The sequence below is a fragment of the Lissotriton vulgaris genome, chromosome 6, assembly GCF_964263255.1.
Source record: "Lissotriton vulgaris chromosome 6, aLisVul1.2, whole genome shotgun sequence".
Classification (NCBI taxonomy): Eukaryota; Metazoa; Chordata; class Amphibia; order Caudata; family Salamandridae; genus Lissotriton; species Lissotriton vulgaris.
Genome location: NC_141694.1, coordinates 1,499,439,150 through 1,499,461,717, shown reverse-complemented (window position 1 = coordinate 1,499,461,717; position 22,568 = coordinate 1,499,439,150). Strand labels below are relative to the sequence as shown.

General features: G+C 44.1%; 1 protein-coding gene across 2 annotated transcripts in view; it reads left to right on the top strand.

Moving 5' to 3' along the window:
• Positions 1 to 11,021, top strand: part of LOC147709061 (up-regulator of cell proliferation-like) — a 327,619-nt gene extending 316,598 nt beyond the window's left edge. For both annotated transcript variants that reach the window (XM_086927668.1, XM_086927669.1), the window contains one exon: positions 4,122 to 11,021. In XM_086927668.1, coding sequence (XP_086783794.1) covers positions 4,122 to 8,803 — 4,682 coding nt within the window. In that variant the 3' untranslated portion in view covers positions 8,804 to 11,021. The remainder of the gene's footprint in view (positions 1 to 4,121) is intronic.
• The last annotated feature ends 11,547 nt before the right edge of the window (positions 11,022 to 22,568 follow it).

Genomic DNA, 22,568 nt, shown 5'->3' with positions numbered 1-22,568 from the left:
TGTTGATGTGCTGTGATTGATATGTGTGTGTGCTGCATTGTGGGAGAGTCATCCCTGCAGCTCTGGTTTAGCGGCCCCTTATCCCTTTGAGGCGATGTGCCTTTGACTTGTGTGCTTTTCGTGTGCTGAGATGTTGGCGACTTGGGTCAAATGTGCTCTTGGATGGTTTTTGTACTCTTGTGCCTTGTTTGTCTGCAGATGTGTTGTTGACGCCAGGGGTTGGATGTGCACGTGGATGTGTCAGAGTGTGACCTGTTACTTTGAGTATGTGATCCACACTGAGCCACCTCAGTGAAGTGTCGTGCACCATGTCATGTATTTTGGTTGCCACTATGCTATTGGTCATGCAGTGTCACTTGCATTGTCAGTGTGGCTCACAGAGCCGCTGCTTTGCTGGACTCAGCACATGTCTATGGGTAGGTTGTGGGACTGGTGATACGAAGGGGGCCCCTTTGTGCAAATAGTGGACGGGGCCTACTTGGTGTTTCTAGGTGTGCTGCAGTGTGCCATGGGCATCAGGGTATCAGGGACATGTTCCACAAACATTGTGGGGGTGCAGTGTGCTACACATGATTGTGCATGTGTGCCTTTGTGCCCATCTCCCTCTGTCCCCCAGGTTGCTACTCACCCTGTTGCTGTTGGGTCAGGTTATATCAAGCTGTGTCAGGGCTTCCAACTCTTTGCACTGTCTCCACACTGATGACTGTGGCCGCCATTTCCTTCAGCTCATCCAGCTCCTCCTGTGGTGCAGGACTCCCACCTCCAGTCGCCTTTGCTGCCTTCCTGTTGGCAGCGAGTTTCTGTTTGGTTTGGCTTTGCACATCATGCCAGTGCCTCTTGACCTCCTTCATTGACCTCCTCGACACTCCGACTGCATTAACGTTGTTCACAATGGACTGCCATATTTCTGTTTGTGTGGCCAATGACGCAGTGGAGGTGATGAACATTTGTTGGTAGTGTCTGTCACCTCCGTGACAATGATCCCGTCTTCCTGCGGACTGAATCAAGACTTCCTCCGCCTCTTCTCCTTGCCCTTCCCTGACCACAGGATTCTTGGCTGGTACTCCATGGGACTTGTGGGGTTCGGCTTGTCCTCTGCACTCGGTCCGCGTGCATCCATGGTGCTACGCAGCTTGATTTGGTTTTGGTGTGTTTTTTTGTTGCTTTTATAGTGCATTTTCCCACATGACGCATGAGAATTGCAGGCCTGTCGCTGGTTGTCGCTGATTTTTGTATCGCGATTTGAGGCATTGCAACTTTTTTCACGTTCGTGCTTTGCATTTTTTGGGCGTTCCATTGATTTTTGCGCTGTCATTTGGCGCGTTATCCTGATACTATTGCATGGTGCCGCTGGGTTGGGAATACAACGTTAACACAGCGTTATTTTTTCACGATAGACTGCGATGTGCAAAGTTACGTTAAGCTAATTTTGCGATAATTATCACACGTTCTTGAGAATATGCCCCGGAAACTCTTTTCTTTGGCTCTCAGTCCAATATTTGATCCCTATGTTGGTGGCCCTATGAACTGGAAGTCCCTCCAACCCCTGCAGCTCATGGAAATAAACTAATCATCTTTGAATAAAATTGTACCTTTTATAATCAAATCATCCAGGTTGCTGCTCTATGTTTTAAGCTTTCATGGATGCTCATTTATACTCTTCTTTTCTTACACGTTCTGCCAGTAAAAACATTCATACAATTGGTTCTAACTTCACAGCTGGACTATGGTAATGCAGCTTATCTAAAACCTCCGGACTACCTCATTAAACAGTTGCAAATAGTCCAAATTTACCACCATGTTAACCTTTAATCGTCTGGTAACCACCCAACTCCCCTCCACATCGGTATACCATTCACTAGTTTCCAGGGAAAACGAGTAGCCTATTTAAAACACCGTACCTTAGCACACAGGCCATGCATAATGCTGGCGCCACATAGCTCAGTAAGAGTTTCACTTGCTAACTTCTTTCACACCTTCTTAGGTCTTCTTCCACGCTAGTACTGACAGTTCCCAGTATTGAAAAATGGAGGTCGGTGGCCGCATTTTCTCTTACCTATCCTCCAAACTCTGGAACCGTTTACCTTTCAAACTGCAAATCAACACCGAGTTGAAAATATTCAAGAAAAAAATTAAAACCTAGATTTTCCTGCAGCCTTCTTAATACTGCTTGCCTCAGTCCTTCAATATCTCGTTCCCTTATCCACATCACTGGTGCACAGTTCGGGGTATTTGCGCTTTATCAATTCTTAACATATCTTAAAAATAAAACATAAACATCCGTAAACATCCTAAAGACGAGCATGAAATTGTTGATCAGCCTAATTTATTTAAAGGTATCACTAGCAGTAGGTTAGAACTGATATACCCCGATATATGACAAGGCTGGTGTATTTTAAACCTGATTGACAGGTTATTGCGCTCCAGTTGCCTGTGCCTAAATATATGTGATTTGCTGTATGAGATATATATCTTGCTGTACTCCTAATGTCCTACACTCAAAATCATCCTTTACTCCTCTCATTAGATTACATTCCCATTTGAGATGTATCATTCCCTTCAATGAACAGCACTCCAGTACAAAAGTTATGTTTAGGCTTATAAGTCCACTATATATACACACCACATATACATTAAATACATAAATGATATCATTGTAATTGAGCCACAATGCATTTTCATAGCTATGTCAAGATATAGCCCAGCTGCAATATGATTTGCAGTGGTGGCTGGCTTGTACCGAGGGTGGTGGGCAGGAGGGGCACAACAAATCAAGAAATAAAATAAATTGACATACCTTTCCAACTTCCCGTACGACGTTGTCCTCCCTCGGGTATCTTCTCTCCTCCTGGAAGGTCTGGACCAGGAAACTGCACTACCCGATCCTGGTCTCACAGCATGAGAGCGGTGCGAGCATTGTCTAGAGCAGGCCCTCTCAATGCTCCTAAGAGCACTGGAGAGCTGCACTTTCTCTAACCCAGCTACCTAAGACAGCTAGGTTGGAGAAGTTTAAAATGCCAGTGTCTGGCTGGTCGTCCCAAGATGGCCGGGCAAAGAGACATGCGCACTTTAAAGCGCAAAGCTCCCTGCTGCTGCCATTCAGTAGCACTGGCCCCGCACCATCCTGACAGTGCCGGACAGTTTCTGAAAAATAAAATAGTAATAGATACATGTTATTACCATTTTATTTTCAGCTCTGGGGCTTGTGGGGCGATGCTCATCTGCTCAAAAGAAAGAGCCGCCCCTGATGATTTGTGTCTGGGTATCTTTAACAGTCAAGCCCTCATTTACTAAAGTTTGCACATGCACTTGTGTGCCACAGTGCAAGCTAGCCCCGGTTATGTGGGCCTTTGAAATGATTATCAAGTTGATACTATCTTTTCAGTTGAGTGAGTACCTCCTCAGAACTTTAGAAAATTAGAACCTCTATGTTTTAACCAAATTAGTTTACAGTGTTTTGGTGTATGGACTGCCCTCTTTTGCATTATATCACAACAGTAAATCAATAAATACATAATTGCATATATGTAATAGATTGAACTACTGAATATCGAGATGAATAATATCACCATACAAGAATATTGAGGACAGAATATTGAGGGACAAAATAATGAAAGGTAAGTGCATATAGGGAAGTATAGATTACTATTTGTAGCTCCCCATCTATGTATCTTGAAGATATATGTGCCATGTAGGTACACATATGGGGAGTTAGGTATATTAAATCTGGGGCCATATTAGCAAGAAAGGGTGATACATTATCGCCGCTTTTATCGGCAGGAAACTGCCGCTAAAGCGGCGATAATGGGCTTGATAATATGCCCTTGTGAATTTCCATAGAAGCCCAGGTTCTGCTAACCTGGGCTTTTATGGGAATTCACAAGGGCATATTATCAAGCCCATTATCGCCATTTTAGCGGTAGTTTCCTGACGATAAAAGTGGTGATAATGTATTGCCCTATCTTGATAATATGGCCCCTAGATTTACTTTTATGTCGATATTTTGTCCTTGATATTTAGTACCATCAATATTCTGACTTTGATGTTTAGAATACACACCATATTATAAAAGTGTGACTTCTGGTTGTAATGTGGTTTTATTTCTTTCTCCATTCTCACAGACAGAAAGGAAGCTTTCAAGGAATTATTGTCCCAGTTACAAATGGAGAGATATGGAAACCAGAAGCTCAGCAGAAGTGACGTCCTAGAAATCTGTCCAGAAAATCTGAATCCCTTTCATTTACAAGCATTGGAAGATGTCCCTTGGCATGTCTTAAGGAAAATCATGGCACTCAATTCGACTGCAAGGAATACAACACTCAACCCCAATGTGTGTGATGATGATGATGAGCTGGGATCTGGAGAGCAAGGCAACGATGAAAGAGACGTGTTTTCTGATGACGATGACACCACAAAATCCATAAATCCCCTTGATGTTTTCTGCATCCTCCTTCATTGCTCAGATCCTTTCCTACAGCAAGACATTATGCTAAAATGTTCTATGTGCCAGTTTGCTCTTCCCCTGCTATGGGAACCTCCTGATAAGAACAGGTGCACATTAATGCTGTGGGCCATGAGAGACATTGTGAAGCGGTGGAGACCACAAACGATGATAGGTGACAGTGGGTACAAAGAAGAGAGCCTGGTCCTTACTCAAATGCCATTTTTTGCCTTTGCACGAATCGGGAGAGTGACCTCTTCCAAGTCCAAAACCCTGAATGACATCCTGAGCCCCCTTCAGCAGTACCATGATTTCTTTATACACAGGGACATGGAATCAGGTAATATTCCCCGGAGAATCTCTGAAGGCTTAGTTGAGATTTCCTGGTATCTCCCTAGTGGGAGAGGAAATTTTGATATTTTTCCAGACCCCATTGCCATATTAAATCTACGTGGTGATATAATGAATCATTGTACCCAGTTTTGCTTTCTATCACAAGCATCATCAGCTGTATTTGTCTTTGTTGAGAACATCGGTGAGCCTGAATTTGAATTACTGTCATCCTGCAAGGGTTTGAAAACTAAATATTTCTTTATCTTCCCAAGCTTAGGTTCCAATCCCACTCATACAAAAGCATTCTTTACTCAATTAAGGCCAGTTCTAGGTCTGAGTAATTCTCAGATTTTATTGAAGACCAACAGGATAAATGACTCAGAGTTTGTCAAAAGATTGCAGTCTGCTATAACATCAATAGTAGATAATGACTGCAAAAAGGTGAGCATTGAAGACCTGGCAGCCACTGCACGTGAGCTAGCAATCCACGTGGATGAAGACTGCAAGGAATGTATGGCAGGAAAGAAATACGCCAGAGAAATCACAGAAGGTATTCAAGATGTGGCAGAATACAAGGAAAAAAATATGCGGCTGCAGAACGAATTTTGGAGAAAGATCACAGAAGTGGAAAAGGAGTTGTGCACTTTGAAAAATATAGGAAACACATCCGTGGAGCACTACAAGTCTGATCTAAAATTTCAGCTGAATAGACATCGAGTTTCGCAAAGACTAAGTGGGCTTAGTGATGGAGTGAACACATTTTTTAAACGGCTAGGACAGTCATCGGAAGTAGAAAAGCATTATTTCCTGAAATGGATGACGTTTTACTTAGATCTCCGGTCTAGAAACAATCTCCTTAAGCTTCATGCGGAATATAAGCAGTTCAATATCATTAAACCTTCTAAAGACCTTGCACAGTTGGATCAAAAAATAGCAAGAAGTTCCTTGGGGATTGAGCATTTCATGCGTGAATTGGGACAGATTTATGAGGCACACCATTCAATCTCTGAAATACAGCCTTTAGATCAAAAGTACAGTGGTTTACCTAGAATTGGCGCAGACCTCCTGCTCGAAGGATTTCCTTTAGAGCTTATTGATGGAAATGTCTCCAACATTCCTCTTCAGTGGGTGACTGATGTTTTGAAAGCTCTCAGTATAAAACTGGGAGAAAATTGCAGAATGATAGTGCTATCGGTGCTGGGAGTGCAGAGCACTGGGAAGTCCACCCTTCTGAACACCCTGTTTGGGCTCCAGTTTGCTGTCAGCAGTGGGAGATGCACGCGGGGAGCTTTCATGTTACTTCTTAAAGTGAAGGAAAACTTCAGGCAGTCCTTTGGCTGTGACTGTGTCCTGGTCATTGACACCGAAGGCTTGAAAGCACCAGAGCTGACTTTGCAGGAGGATAGTTACAGGCATGACAATGAGCTGGCCACTCTAGTCATTGGCTTAAGTGACATTACTATCATCAACCTGGCCATGGAGCATGCCACTGAAATGAAGGACGTTTTGGAAATTGCCGTTCATGCATTCCTTAGAATGGAACAAATACGTCAAAAGACCAACTGTCAGTTCGTTCATCAAAACGTTAGTGACATATCTGCGAACCAAAATAATATGAGAGACAGAAAGCTCTTTTTGGAGCAGTTGAACGAAATGACAAAAGCTGCAGTGAGGATGGAGAGACAGAGCCAGAACATAAACTTCTGTGATATCATGGTCTATGATCCAGAAAAGAACAATTGGTACATGCCTGGTCTGTGGCACGGCATGCCTCCAATGGCTCCTGTCAATATGGGATACAGTGAAAACATTTATCAGTTCAAGATGCACTTGCTTAAGTCAATCGATCAGCATCCACACAGCCGGACAAGCAGCAACATTGCAACATTTGCAAGGTGGGTGAAAAACATGTTGAATGGTGTGAAGAATGAACATTTTATCTTCAGTTTCAGGAACATTCTTGTGGCTGAAGCCTACAACCAACTGTCGATTAAATATTCTGATTGGGAATGGGCTTTCCGCAAAGAGCTATATCTCTGGATGAGCAAAGCGGAAACTTCCATTCTGAACCAATTCCCCATTGAGCTCCAAGCCATTCATGTATTAGAAGATGAGCTAGAAAATACCCTGGATCATGAAGAAAAGAAGATTTTGAATCAAATAAGAACACATTATGAAGGTGGAGGAACTAATGTTCACTTGATTGAAAAATACAGGGAGGATTTTACCAGGAGTGTACAGTGCCTAAAGAATGAAGTTAAAAGATATACAATCAACAAGCTTAAAGACACTTTTGAAATTCAGAAGGGCACTCAAGAGATCAACTCCATGCAGACCATGTACAGAGAGAAAGTGGAACAAAAAGTGTCCAGTCTTTTGGAAGTCTGCAAGAAGAAGAATGTGAAACTGAAAGATGAAGAATTGGAAGAGGAATTTGCAAAGATGTGGAAAAATGCAATGTCAAATCTACACTTTCATCATCTGAAGAGACGTGAAATTAATCACGAAATGTTTCAACACCTGAGGCTGGACTTGTCGAATCGGAGTAGTGCAGTCAATACCATGCTACATAAGTCTGACAACTTAACTGAAAGAACTGGCTTTTTTAAAGTACACAAGAGGCACTTCAGCCAACTGCAGTTTCAGCCGAGAGACTTTGAAGAATTAACTCACCTTGTCAGATCCTTGACAAGGAAATGTGTTGTTTACACCAAAGAGAAAGCCAGATCCAGGCGGGACTACGATGAAACGTACAGCAAGGAGTTGCTGCACATGGTCAATGATTGGCTAAAGATGGAGGCTGTTGAAAGCCTTCATACAGCCCCTTGCTTTGAGGTCGAGTTAAAACGTCACATTTTGGAGAAAGCAGTCCATGAATTTCAGGCAATGCATGAGCGGTTTGTCATGGAAAATGATCTTTATACCCGTTTGCAGAATTTAAAACCGCAGTACTTGTCAACATTTAAAAATATTTATCTGCAAAAAGATGAACATCTAGCCTGGGCAGAACATTTCTGTCAGGTATGCATCAAACCTGCAATTGATGAACACATGAAAATGATGCTTGGGTTGGAAATTGTCGAAGATGTTCTTCACAGTGAGGGCTCACTTTCTTATAGCAGCCGAACCTTTTTTCAGTTTAGCTTGCTGAAAGAGCTGCTGGAAAAGAAGAACTTTGAAAGCTATCTCGAATACATAATTAACTATGAAGAATTTACCAAAAAGTGGATTGAGAGCCATGTTTCAGATCAATTTCAGAAATCTCGGCGTATGCGTATTTTGGAAGAACGCATTCTCAGAGCAATAATCAAAGAGCTGAATACATCACTGAGAGCCGCAATCGAAGCAGATGCAGATACTATTCCTGCCTTTTTAGAAACTACCTGTAAAAGGCTTGAGAAACAATTGGTAATTTCAAAGGATACGTTAAAAGTGGCCTTATTTAAAAATGAAGGAGATGTGACCCTGTTTTCTGATGATGTCCTGTCCTTCCTTTCTGTTATTGAAAAGCAAATCCTTGATGAATGGGACAGTAGAAGCATAGAGACAAAACTTAAAAATCTTCCTATTAAACCTCAGGAGGAGCTATTTAGGAAAGTTTTTGGGTGTGGAAAGCAGTGCCCATTCTGCATGGTTCCATGTGAAGCTGGAGGCCAGGACCATAAGGAACATTTTGCATCCATTCACCAGCCTCAAGGATTATGTCAATACAAATATTCATCAACGAGACATCTTGTTTCTGCGATATGCTCCTCCCTAGTCATTTCCAAAGACTCATTTCACAACAAAGACACAGGTGAAGAATATCACCCCTACAGAAATTACCAAAAATATTATCCTGACTGGCGGATCCAACCCGACTCAAGTATTGAAGCGTCAGATTACTGGAAATTCATTTTTAAGACGTTTTATGAAGAATTTGTCAAAGAATATGATGCTAAGCCAGGAGATCTTCCAAATGGATGGGCTGCAATAACTGAGACTCAAGCACTTAGGAGCCTACAGGAAGTATTTAACATGACGAAATAAGACCTAAACAATGAAAGGTCCAGGATGGACAATGTTGTTAAAATATGCATCGCTAAAATGGTTGCAATAATTCCCCAAAATACGTTATTGATCCAACTAGAATTTGAAAAATAATACAGTGTTCAGTCAGGACAATTTGTTCCGGTCAGGTGTGCTATACATTGAACATTGAACATTAGACTGCACTTAAAAATAAACATGGTAGAATGCATATCAGCTTGAACGTGAGAAATCAACAGATTTGCTGTGAAAATAATTTAAATGTGTCTTAGATATTATTGAACTCCAATTAAAATGGCTTTGATTCCTGGCCTAAAACCTTCTGAAATCTCAAGACATGATAAGGAAGTCACTGAACTTTGAACAGGGAGTGATTTGAATCGGACCGTGAAATGTGGGAAATAGTCCATACTTCCGTGTGTTAAAGGGGCTTTACCATCATGACAGCCCACTCTGCACAGCTCTAGCACTGTCAGAGCCTTTCGGATTCTGCAGCAATCGAGGATCAGATTATGCGCCAAAAAAAGACACATTATACAGCATTATGCAACACATTCTCTAGTTGTATCATTTAGATGATTTTGAGCAAGAAACAATGTTACGGTTGATGGCATTCGAACAGTGACTGCAGAATACAAACTCAAACGACATGAAATGTAACAGTTAAGGAAACATATCCCTAGCTTCTATTGTTCCATGCCACCTTTATATCCTCACATGCATAGGAAATGCTACATTACCTCATGTATAATATCAGTAAAGTGTATAGCAAATGAAAATCGTAAAATATTGCATGCAATGACCAAACTGCAGTCATCCAGTGTCATACAGGAAGTAACCATCAATGTAGGATAACATGTCATAAGCACGTGATGAAACGCACAGGTTATGTCGATGCAATAGACTTTGAGTGAATAGCAATATATACCGAGAAGAAATAGACAATTGTGCACGAGAAAAAAACCATACCATTGTGCAATTCTCGATTAGATTTCTGTGTAAGTGTAATAACTTACTAAGTGAATGCTTGAAAGTTTTAACATACTGTTGGATATTCTCACTAAGGGAATGATTTAGAGTATGGCTGACAGGGTATTCCATTGGGAAATGTGACTAAGTATCCCGCCTGCCAAACTGACAGGCCGTCTGCCCACTTTTAGGAGCTTTTTAAAAAAAAATGAAACAAAATGTGGTGTACTGGCGTCAAAACCAACAGCAGCCATCCATAATACTTTTCGTACCTTGAAGGGAACCTCCGTAATATACAGAGATGACAGATGGACCAGCGGTCATGTCTTCATAGGATATATGTCAGTCCATCACAGTGGCGGGCATTAAGTCTGCCTCCACCCTGATGGAAGATACTCTGTCTGCCATGGTCTAAATCTGGCTCTTAGTTTATTCTTGCGATGTACTTTCCACCATTCACAAATAATGTTGTAGGGGGATTGAAGGGTTTTTAAGACCCATATGTCACCCCTCTACTTTGAGCAAGGTGATGAGAGTCAAACGTAAACAGAAGTCCCAACGAAGGCCAAGCCTAGGAGGTGTGGGGACATTTTCCATAGATGCATGAATCCCTCCATTGCCCATCCTAAAATAAAATAATCAATGCTCTGTAGGGCCTGCCCTCTCCATGAAACAGTAACCGCATAACATGTTCACTAAATACTTGTTTTATTGTTTTTAATGTTATTACTAATTGGTTAAGCTTAGGCAAATACCATGAAGATTTACAAATCTCATTGTGATATTGGGAACAATCTCTTCAAACAGCTAATCAGACCATGGATACCTGAAATTGGTAAATTGGCTTGAAAACAGAATGAACTTTACATCAATCTCTGGGATCGAGCTTTTCTATGTAGAAAGACTTCCTAGTTGTGTACATAACCTTTAATTTACACCTGTTTTCTGATGAAGGCAAAATACTGAAATATAATGCTAAGTGACTGTTTATTTTCTGGTTTGTCCTTTTCTCACTGGTAATATTTAATCTATTTGTTTTTCTTTATCGCACTAATTTCTATAATATTTTGTAATTGTCTGACGTAAGTGTATAACACTGTTTTATAGATTGTTTAATCTTAGCCTTAGTTTGCGTAAAGCTTTTTACTATTTTTTGATTAAGATATTGGTATGCCATTGTTATTTTATTATATGTCTAAGATTATCCTAAAAATTAACATTTGCTATTTTATTAAAAGAAAGAAAAACATTTAACATGTTTTGTGAGACCATGGCAAAGCAGCAGTTCATTACAGTGGCCTCCCTCCCAAAGTCTTCTCTTTTTCTGTTAACTAGTTTGTTGTATTGCTTAATTCATGGATGAAGGAGAAGGATGTATGGAGCTAAAATTCCTTCCCTGTGCAAAGTATTTTTTGCACAAGGATTACAACCATAAGTGGTGCAGCAAACACAAAACCCCAGATTGTGTTCACAGGCAACAGTCAGCTGGTCAAACCTGCCACAATTTCCTTGGGGTAGAATACCACAGTATAATCCGATACATATGGTATTTGGTGAAGTAAGCATACATTTCAGATGTAATTACCCATTTTTCTTGGGAATACTCTAAATAGGAGTTACTTATCACAACCAGTAAATGTTTCACCCCAGGTTATAGTTTTTACTGGGAGCAACAAATACCCAATCCAATTCTGAATTAGAGAGACTAGCGAATGCAAACGCATCAAAAAAGAAATGTACATGTAGGGCCTTATTACAAGTTTTTACAGAGGGTGTTACCGAGTGTGGTAAACTACCCACCACTTGATTGCACATTAGTCACAATTGAGAGTTATAATGTCATTCCTACCTGCTCCCAATCGAACGTTATTGCTTATTAAATTGAATAAGGTCACCCAATGATTTCCAATGGGAGAGATGTATTAAAAAGGAAGGTTTAGGCCTAGCGAAAGTTTTATTTTGCCAGGTCAAAATGTTAATTTAAAACTGCACCCAGGCTAATATGGCAGGCCTGAGACATGATTTAAAGGGCAATTTAAGTGAGTGGCACAGTAAGTGCTGCAGGCCTGCTGGTAGTATTTCATTTTCAGGACCTAGGTACATGTTGTACCACTTTACTAGATACTTATAAGGAAATGAATGTGTATGCCAATTTTACCATGTTCAGAGGCGTGAGCCAGGCACCTTAGCACTGGTTAACAGTGATAAAGTGCACATTGTCTTAAAGCCAACAAAAACTTATTTTCAGCCAAACAGGAGGGAAGAAGGCAAAAGGTTTGGCGGAAGACCACCTTAAGGCAGTCAGATCTAATGGTTAAGGACCTTGGTTCTGTGGTAAAAGCACAGTATAGAGAGAAAGGCTATTTCTAGGACAATGTAGGCCCTATTCTTAAAGAAAGCTGTAAATCTGCACCTGCAGGTTTATGACCACACATGGATAAAGAGTTATGAGCAATTCAAAAACATTTGTATGTAAATGTAAATGTATGTAATGTAAATGTATAGGCATTTATATAGCGCACTACTTACCCGTAGGGTCCCAAGGCGCTTCGACCGCTGCGAAACCCTTCCTGGCTTCCCTGAGAGATGGTCCCTTAATGGGTTTCTCCAGGGTGAGACCAGGCATCCCCGGCGGTCTGGTGGGGCCGTTAGTGAAGATGAGGCAAGCTAATGCCCAGAGTTGCCGAGTGTGATCGCTGATCAGAGTGGGCACCGAGGCGAGAGAATTATCGAGTCCGCTGACCTTGGTCCAGAAACCTGCCGCGCCGGGAATCGAACCCTGGTCCCGGGCCGTCCTCTGCTCTCGGGTCTGCCGCCTCTAACCAGTGAGCCACACTACTTGTATTGTATTGTGGCATACTTGTATAGCGCGACCTGTCACCACCAAGGGCATCCTGGCGCTTTGACCCATAATCCAGCGAAAACAGTAGCTCAGCCTATCCTGGGAAAAAGGTGAGTTTTCAGAGCCTTTCTAAAAGCTAAGAGATCTTCAAGGCTTCTCAAGTATATAGGCAGAGAGTTCCAGAGTCTGGCTGCCACTACTCTGAACGAGCGGCCACCCATCCTCACTCTCTGGAATCGCGGGACTACCAGTAGCCTGGACGACGCGGAGCGTAGAGCTCTAGATGGACGATACCAGGCAAACATTCGCCGCAAAGGGATAGGGCCCAGGCCATGAATAGCCCTGAACACAATACACGCTGCTTTGTAGCGCACCCGCAGATGGACTGGCAGCCAATGAAGTTCGCGCAGCGCTGCCGTAGAAGAGCTATGGTAGGGGCGAGAGAGGGCGAGTTTGGCAGCAATATTTTGCACCCTTTGCAGCTTGCCCAGAAGTGTTACCGGGGCCTCCAGACGTAGTGCGTTACAATAGTCAAGTCGGCTTAGGATGGTACAACGCACTACTTCTGGTCTGGCTTGCTCAGGGAGGAGAGGTAGGACCTTGCGCAGCATACGAATCAGCATCATACATGTAGAGGTGGTCTTGTTTACATGTAGATCCAGCTGCAGGTTAGGCCCAAAGGTAACGCCTAGGTTGCGCGCTGATTGTGCAGCAGACACCGTCTCTGAGAAGGACGGAGGCCAGAAGTCAACTGGGAGATCTCGAGGAACTCGATCGGTGGAACAATGCAAGACCTCTGTCTTTGTTCCGTTGAACTGTAACGAGTTCAGACGGAGCCATTCCGCTGTCGCCTGCATGCACCGGTGAAAAGTCTCCAGTGTGACTGCATCCTGTCCCTCCAGGGAAAAGACCAGCTGGGTATCATCCGCATAATTAAATGCGGAGATACCAAAGGATTTAATGAGCTGGACTAGAGGGCGGGGGTAGATATTAAAGAGTATAGGGCTGATGGCTGAGCCCTGGGGTACTCCTTGTCCCACTCTCCGCTCCTCTGAACTGAAGGGGGGTAACGAAACCCGTTGTTGACGGCAGTCCAAGTAGGAGATTAACCAATCCCTGGCCTTGTCTTTGACCCCGCATTCTTCCAGCCTAGAGATCAAGGTGGGATGGCTGACCGTGTCGAACGCGGCCGACATGTCGAGCAGCACCAAGAATGCTGCCCGACCACTGTCGACTCGCGCCCGCAGATTGTCTAGCACGGTCACCAGCGCAGATTCCGTCCCATGCGCTGGGCGAAAGCCGAATTGCGTCTCATCCAACCAGGTGTTCCCTTCTAAGAAGCCGGACAGAGCGCGGGTAACCAACTTTTCCATGATTTTAACCGGAAAAGGAAGCAGGGAGATTGGCCGGTAATTAGAAAGGCAGGCAGGGTCAAGCGTAGGTTTTTTTAAAAGCGGAGATACCACTGCCTTCTTCCAGCAACTTGGTACAATAGCTGTCTCAAATGACTGGCAGCAGATGGCATGCAGGGGCTGGAAGAGGTCCTCTTGAAACACCTTCCATAGTTTTGGAGGAAGAGGGTCCAAAGGCGAACCAGATGAAATCGTCAGGGCTAAGTCGCCGAACTCCTTCAGGGAGGGAAGGGGGAAACTACTCAGCTGGGGTCGACTGGCCTCACTCGCCGGAGCTCCCAAGCTGAGAGCCGGCTCCAGAGAAGAAGAAAAAGGACTACTCTGCTGGGGTCGACTGGCTACACTCGCCGGAGCTCCCAAGCAGAGAGCCTGAACCAAAATGGGAGAAGGGGAGCTACTCAGCTGGGGTCGACTGGCCTCACTCGCCGGAGCTCCCAAGCTGAGAGCTGGCTCCACAGAAGAAGGAAGAGGACTACTCTGCTGAGGTCGACTGGCTACAATCGCCGGAGCTCCCAAGCAGAGAGCCGAATCCAAGGCTGAAAGGGAAGAACTACTCAGCTGGGGTCGACTGGCCACAGTCGCCGGAGCTCCCAAGCTGAGGGCCTGATCTAAAAGAAGGGAAGGAGAGCTACTCAGCTGGGGTCGACTGGCTTCCGCCGCCGGAGCTCCCGAGCTGGGGGGCTGCTCATCTGGTCGGGGTCGACTAGAGGGCATGGCCGGAGCTTCCTGACAGAGGTAAGTAACCCTCTGCAGGGGTCGATTGGCCGTCTCCTCCGGAGCTCCCTCCTTAGAGGTGGAATTCCGTGGGTCCTGCAGACCTGCTAGGATTTTACGGATTTTTTCCTCAAAGGCGTCCGCAAGAGAATCACAAAGAACTTGCGATGAGGGGACTGCACTAGCCACACACGTGGGGTGAGCAAGGTCCTTAACGATTTTAAAAAGGGCCTGTGCCTTGTTTGGGGCCTGATTTAAAGTGAGTTCAAGAAAGGTCGCTTTCACTATCTTGATTTAAGCTTTATATTTATGCATAGCCGACCTAAATGCGATTTTCTCAGAGTCTAGGTACTGTTTCCTCCAAACCCTTTCTGCGCGTTTACAGTCAAGTTTGAGCTGGGGTAGTTCGCTCGTGTACCAAGGACTGGCTCGGTTCATCCTCCCTCGTGACTTCCGAAGGGGCGCCAACTTGTCCAGCGAGCTAGATATGGACTGGCAGAAGAGGGTATAACTTTCTTCGACTGTATTGCCAAGCTTAAAGTCCTCACCTAAAATGTTCGGCAATGGAGCGGTGTTAAGAATACGGGACCAAGGTCTCTGTAGCTTAGCTAGAGGTAGTCCAGCCTTACGCGAAGTAGGGTCCTCCGAACAGAGGGAAAACCTAATCAGAGAGTGGTCCGTCCAGTATTGGCACTTGATGTCCACTAATGATACCCATTGAGGGTCCGCAAACACCAGGTCCAAGGTATGGCCTTTCCGATGCGTGGAAGCGTTCACCAGCTGTACTAAGTTGATATCTATACAAGCTTGGCTGAGAGAGAAAAACGCATTGTCCAGCGAGCTGCCTGCCCACAGATTAAAATCTCCAAGAACCAATAGCTTGGTTCACACAGAGGTTCTCCTGGAAATCCTTCCTTAACTCAATTTTTGCATGATCAGATATAGAGGTATGTAGGAGTTAATGAGAAAATCTTCCACGTATGTACAACTGAACTGCTAAAATTTGTTTTCCTCAACAATGAAAATATTCCTTTCCATGGAGGAACCCCTACCATAGGCTGGATGTGCTGGTAAACAGTGCAGTTATCCTGTCAATGGGAACGATTGAAACCACTTCCCTTCAAGATTTCAATACAGTTAGGAACATAAATGTCAGTTCTATTTTTATCTAACCCATCTAGCAGTGTCCCACATCATATAGACTAAGGGAAACGTTGTCAATGTCTCCAGTGTTAAAGACCAGAGATTGTTTCCTGGAGTGTTGGCATACTGCATGTCAAAATCATCCATAGATCAACTGACGAGGTGTGCAGCTCTAGAGCTAGCCGCCAAGCAAGTATGTATGAACGCTGTGTGCCCAGAGTGATTATTACAGATATACACAGGTGTGCAGGCATAGCTGAAAAAAAGTACACCAAGTTTTTGGAGAGGGCCAAGGAGATCCATGCTCTTGGTAGACCTGGAACAGTTGAGGAAGTTACCAAACTCACTACATTCCTTGCATCGCATGCAGCATTAAATATTACTTGTGTCACTTTGCCAGTGCATGGTGGGAGACATAGCATGTGTCCACGATGATGAGTGTTGAAACCTGAAGATCATCCGTGTTTATGTTCACAAGTCAGAAAAGTACTAAACCATCAAATGTAGATAAAATACTTGCTAAAAATGTGAACAAAAAGAGCTATATTGAGCATTTTTCTTTGGGCTATCTGTAATTGTTCCAGATTGTGTCAGTGTTTGTGGTGGAGACTGGTGGCCTCATTTCCGATGATTTGGGGCAGTGCAGTGCCACAAGAAATCTTGCTGTGCTTTCCTGCTTCAAAAGAAAAGGGCAGGCATATTCCTGTCCTTTTACCCTGGGCTGGCGCACAATGGGATGCTGTTGGAATTGGCTCTTTTTGCAGGGTTATCCCCAAACTTTTTTGCTTCTTCCTCTCTTATTTTTCCTGACCTGTGGTTGTTGGCTATAGGACTCTGGGCACTTTACCACTGTTGATCAGTGCTAAAGTGCATATGCCCCCTGTATAAATTGTTATTGTGATTGGTTATCCATGTTGGCAGATTTGTCTCATCAGTAGGTCCCTAGTAAAGTGCACTGAGTGTGCCGGGGCTGGAGATTCAAATGCTACTAGTAGTGGGCCTGCAGCACTGAATGTGCCACCCACATGAATAGCCCTAAAATGATGTCTCAGGCCTGCCACCACAGTGCCTGTGTGCAGCTGCTAACTGCCATACTGACCTGACCAGTGTCCACACTGGCCAGGCCTAACCCTTTTCTTTCTGTACACATTGGACTCCCCTATGGAAGGCCCAAGGTACCCCTTGGGCATGTTGCAGTGTATGGGAAAGGTAGAGCATGTACTAGTGTGGGTGACATGCTATGATAGTGAAATTCTGCCAATTTCGTTTTTCACTATCAAAAGGCTATCTTGCCCATAGGCTATAATGGGGAGTGCTGTGTATAATGTTTACCTGCATATCTTGAGAACAAAAGAGATGACTGGGCTGTTTCTAATTAGAGAGGGGGGAAAAGGAGAAGGTCACAAGGGTAAGGGGCTAGTGCTCGATGATGGACTACCCCTTGTGTGAGTTTTGAATCATACTAATATGAAATAGATCCAACTGTGTAAAAAACTGCTATATATAAAAACAAAAAATATATATTTTTGAAAAATAAAATTAAAGAACACATTCACATTATTGGTGATAAGTCCTTGTGTTGTGGGTTTTGAGTAACAGTTGTACTTAATCATCTTGGTTTTTTATTTAGTATGTTTACTCGGCTATAGACCTTTTCTAACCAGTTATTGTTCCCTATGTATAGCGAGTATATTACTACATAGGGGTTCCCTACTTCCAAAATAGCAGTTGCTGCGTGGAACTTTTGTCACATCTACAGGTACTTTGGGCTAAAAGTGACGCAACTGTGGGTTATTTTGACGCAAACCCTTGAACTCTTTTAAAATCGTATTCTTGACTGTGTATGTTGGAATTTTGTTGTTTTGGTCTTGTATAGTTTAGGTGAAGATACTTTATTTTTCTAAACTGGTGGGGAGTCCATTTGTGGTGTTTTCACTGTGTTACTGTGAATGTTGGTACAAATACTTTACACATTCCCTTTGATAAGCCTGTCTGCTCGTGCCAAGCTACCAAGGGGGTGAGCAGGGGTTATCTAAAGAGTGTATCCCCCTTGCCCTGACTAGAAGCAAGGGTACCTATTTGGACAGTGGTACCTACCTCTGTCAACTAGAGACCCCCAGATCTAACAGCTGCCATGTGCATATGCGCGCACCCTTGAACTATGGTGCAAGGCTGATTTAGTTGTGGGGGTGATTGTTCTTGTGCAGGAAAGGACACCTTCCTGCACAAAAACAATCACAAGAGGTGTTTTCCTCTTTCTAAGGGGGCTGTAGAATGCAGCACCCATAGCAATAGAAAAATACAAGGAGAAATAAGGATATTTACCCTTGTTGTGCTTCCCTAACACCACCCCTGGGACAGCATTAGAATTTGACGCATTCCCTGTTTCAAGATTCCCTGTAAATCTGGGAATGCTTGAGATTCCATGGGTGTTGCGTGAGAACACCCCCAGAAAAACCTATGGAACACCCCTTTTATGCAGTGTTCTGCATGAAAGGTGCACATTTTTACAAGGCCACAAAAAACCTTACAAAGTGGTTTTGCGTGGCTTTGAAAATATACTGTGGCGCTTGCACCACCGGAGCATCAAAAAAGTGACACTCTGGCGGCGCAAAATTGCCGCTAGTGGCCTCGTAAATGAGAACGTAAATCTGTAAAAGAGATAAAGATGGTCCTAGTGGTTAAGGGCAATTCTCAGGCCCGGCCCTTTTTTCAAACGCAAAAAAGGCTTTTCGCATGTATAAAACCCTATTTTGCGACTCGGTAACCTTTACCGAATCACAAAATGGGTTTGCAATTCAGTATTTGGAAGAGGCGTGTATAGGGCATCCCTTCCAAATACCGAGTCGTAACAGTATGTATGAATATTTTGTGACAGTGAACCCCATTTGTGAATGTATGCAAAAACCTTTTTTAAGTACAGGCTGTGGTCCCACTGATCACTGCCTGCTCTTAATAAATGAAAACTGAACTATTCATTTATTTTTTTCTAAATGCAACCCATTTTCCTTTAAGGGAAACGGGTTGCATTTGGAAAAAAAAAGATTGCTTTATTAAAAAGCAATAACAGGCATGGTGGTCTGCTGACCCCAGCAGTCCACCATTCCTGTGATTTGAGCAACTTGCTACCTATCTCATTAATACTAATGAGGTAGGTCAATTTGCGACTCCCTATGAATTGCTATATGAATCTCTTGGAGTTTCATACATTTATAATAGCGATTACCTAATTGTGATTTGCTGAAAATCACAATTAGGTAATCGCAATTCCAAATGTTGATACATGTGGCTCTTGGTTTCCTGCTTTGGAACCTGGAGACCTGACTTCTTGGCACATGAGCAAACATTTTGTGATTGTGGGTGCATGAATTTGAAAGTTTGCAATGTTGAGCATTTGTGTGACAGGGTCTAATTTATGGCCAATTTCCCCCACTATTGATCTCTAAAAACATTCTACACCCTATGGTCTAATAGATATGATGGTCACATCAACCGCTGCTACTATGTACAATGTTTTCTGTAGACATGCTTCACCTTCAGATAAATTATAAAAAAGTATTTTAAAGCTGTTAAAAAAAGAAAAATCCCTAAAAGAAAAATCCCTACCATTAAACCCCGTAGAAATGAATTTATGTCACCTTGTCCGTGGTACATTTCTGACATAGCAAAGAGTGGCAAGGGGCCAAGGAGATATTTGTGAGCATCCACAAACATATAAGATGGTTGATGAACAAACTTACAGAGCATCCAAGCAGTAGAATTCCTTCAACACCTCCTCCTCCCCACCACCACCACCATCACCAATGGGAGTAGATTTACTCCCAAAAACCTCTTTGTATGAGTAATTCTTCCCTACAGTGCAAAAGCAACTTTCATGATTTTGAAAAGTGGTGTTACACTCTTAGAAAACACTGGGGCATATTATCAAGGGGGTTTATCTCCACTTTTAAAATTATCTCCTTATTACCTAGCTGTCGCTAACACCAGTTAGCGACAGCTAGTAGGAGATAGCGACCATCTTGGGCCCCACTTTGCATGTCAGTGATGTTTATCACTAATGACATGCAAAGTGGGCGTGCCAAGATGTTAGCGACTGGAAACAGTCGCTAACATTGCTATCTCCTATTACCAACTTTTGGAGATATTCGCGCTAAGCGCGAATATCTCCAAAAGCTAACACCTGCCCTGAGCAGTTCTTAGCCATGTTATCCAATGGGAGGTGGATAACATGGCTAAGAGCATTAGCTCGGTTATGCATGAATATAGCTGACTTTTCAGCGATATTCATGCATTGCGTCCGATTTTTATCGCATTTGCGATAAACCTTGGTAATACCAAGGTTTATCTGCGATAAAAATCGCAGCAGCTCAGCGGTAAATTTTTGTCTCTAACCAAGCAATAGTGATAATTATCGCTATTGCTTGGGATAATTATCGCTATTGCTTGGTAATATGCCCCACTATTTCCACATGTAAGGAAACCTCTTGGGTGCACACAGCTCTGTGACTTGGGTAGTATCTATAGCTTGTATAAACAAGCATTTGCAATACAATTTGTCTCTCCTTTTGGACCTTATATGTATTTAGCTATGCAGCACATTAGCCTGGGTGCTGAAACATCTACTGTTCTTTAATATGGAGGGAAAGTAAGCACCAAACTGCATGAAACACCAGGTATGGGAACACATGGAGAGAAATATTGCCTTTCAGCCGGAAATGGTACAGTCCAAAGCTCTGTTTTTAATATAAAATCAAGGCCTGCGTTGGTTATATCACTGAAAATATGAGATTTGAAAAAACATTGTCCACGGGTGCTCGTGGAAGACAATTTTGATGGACTGGATTCGAGTAAATGCTAAAGTGATTCTGGTATTTTACTGACCTCTGCTGGTCGTTTTCTATCAAGAAAGTTAAATAGAGGCAGTTGTCAGAAAAAGAAAAAAAAGAAAGTCTCTCAGCGGAAAGTAATTCTGGTACTTTACTGACCTCTGCTGGTCGTTTTCTATCAAGACAGTTAAATAGAGGCAGTTGAACAGAAAAAAAGTCCCTAAGCAAAAGCAGACATGTCCTAGGGCTGATCTCCAGAGCCCACATAGTACATACACATATAAGTATATAATAAATATGGGGGCGTGGCTTCGGCGCGAGGCAGAATGGCTGCCTGCTGAGGGAGCTCCGCGCACCGGCAAATATATCCTGCTAAAACATCCTTCATAAGCCCCTCTGTGTGCTACAAAACCCTCTCGGGCCACTGTCCAAGAGGCGAGGGACATGATTATGGTTCTGGTGTCCGGAGGGCAGAATTGCAGCGGCCTTATCATGACCCTGTGAGTATCGGGGCTCCGAAGAGAAAATTGAGCCGTCGGAGTAAACCCAAGCTGGAGATCGGAGCTGCGCAACCCGAATAGGACTTGCCTCCCGCTGGTCATCTGCAGACCCGAGCCCCTCATCTGCCGAGAACACTCTACAGGACCGTGACCTGGAGCTGCGGCAGCACGCGCCGTTACAAAGGCATGGGTGTCTGTGGTGACTGCGTGCCATGGAGGCCTGAGTTGTGAGGAGATCCGGTCTGCCTCCCAGTCTGGGCTGTCGGCTGCGGTGTCTGCTGGGCTGGCCGCTACCGCCCAGGACCACACGGGAGGCCACAGCTACGTCTGGACAACACGAGGGGAGAGGCAGAGTCGGAGTGGAGGAGAAGAGCCGGAGGTGCTCTGACGGGGTAAGAGAAACGACTAGACGGGCTGGGCCTGGGCTGCTGGGGAGGCGAACATTGGGCGCCATATTCACAGGTGTGGTGGCGTTTGGTGGGAGTCGGGATGCCGAGCGGCGAGGGGCGCAGACCTGAGGTGGTAGGTGCTGCGCACTTGGGGCAGTAGCGGAGCGGCCTCTTTGAGGCTGGGGGGCACAGCCTTGTGGACTCTGGAACTACCGCTGGTCTGACATTATAGGCCGGGGAGATCGAGGGGACACGGGTGGCCACTTAGCTGGTAGGAGGTACAATCTGCTCTGCTCTAGGGGTGTGGTAAGATCCACTACATCTGGTCTCATGTCGGGGTGCCGAGGCTAGATCCTGCGGAGCGCGGGGTATCTGGAACCCTCCTGCAGTATTGAACAGCAGAGACCTAGTGCCAGTCGGCGAGGCGGTGTGTAGGGGATGCTGCCCACGACACGTTAACTGACTAACGTAGACACGTACCAGAGCACTGCCTACTGCTCTGTCCGGTGGGTCGCTGTTCACGTCTCGACAGTTCTTGAGGTGGTGTGGGAGGCTCAAATTGAGGGCATAGTGGATGAACACACGTCTGAAAGAGCTACTGAAGTCGCGGTGAATCCGGCTTACGTCATGGGCAAATCCAAACCCAAGCAGGCCAAGCTACAATTTGATACAAAACGCACTACCCGTGCTGTGGATGGATTGGGCAACCAGAGCGAAGCACGGAGGGCTCCAGACCCTGAAGAACACACAGCGGATGACAATAGAACTATTTTATTGGAACTCCGCGCTGGCATGAAATCAATAGACAGTAAGATAGACGCACTAGCGACTGGCCTAGATATGGTAAAAAAAAGGTTGAGGAACATGAAAATAGACTGGATGTCCTAGAGAATCGCGTATCAGACACACACGATGCGCAGGCTGAATCAAGAACACAGATCCTGCAAATGGAGAAGATCTTGGAAGTCAT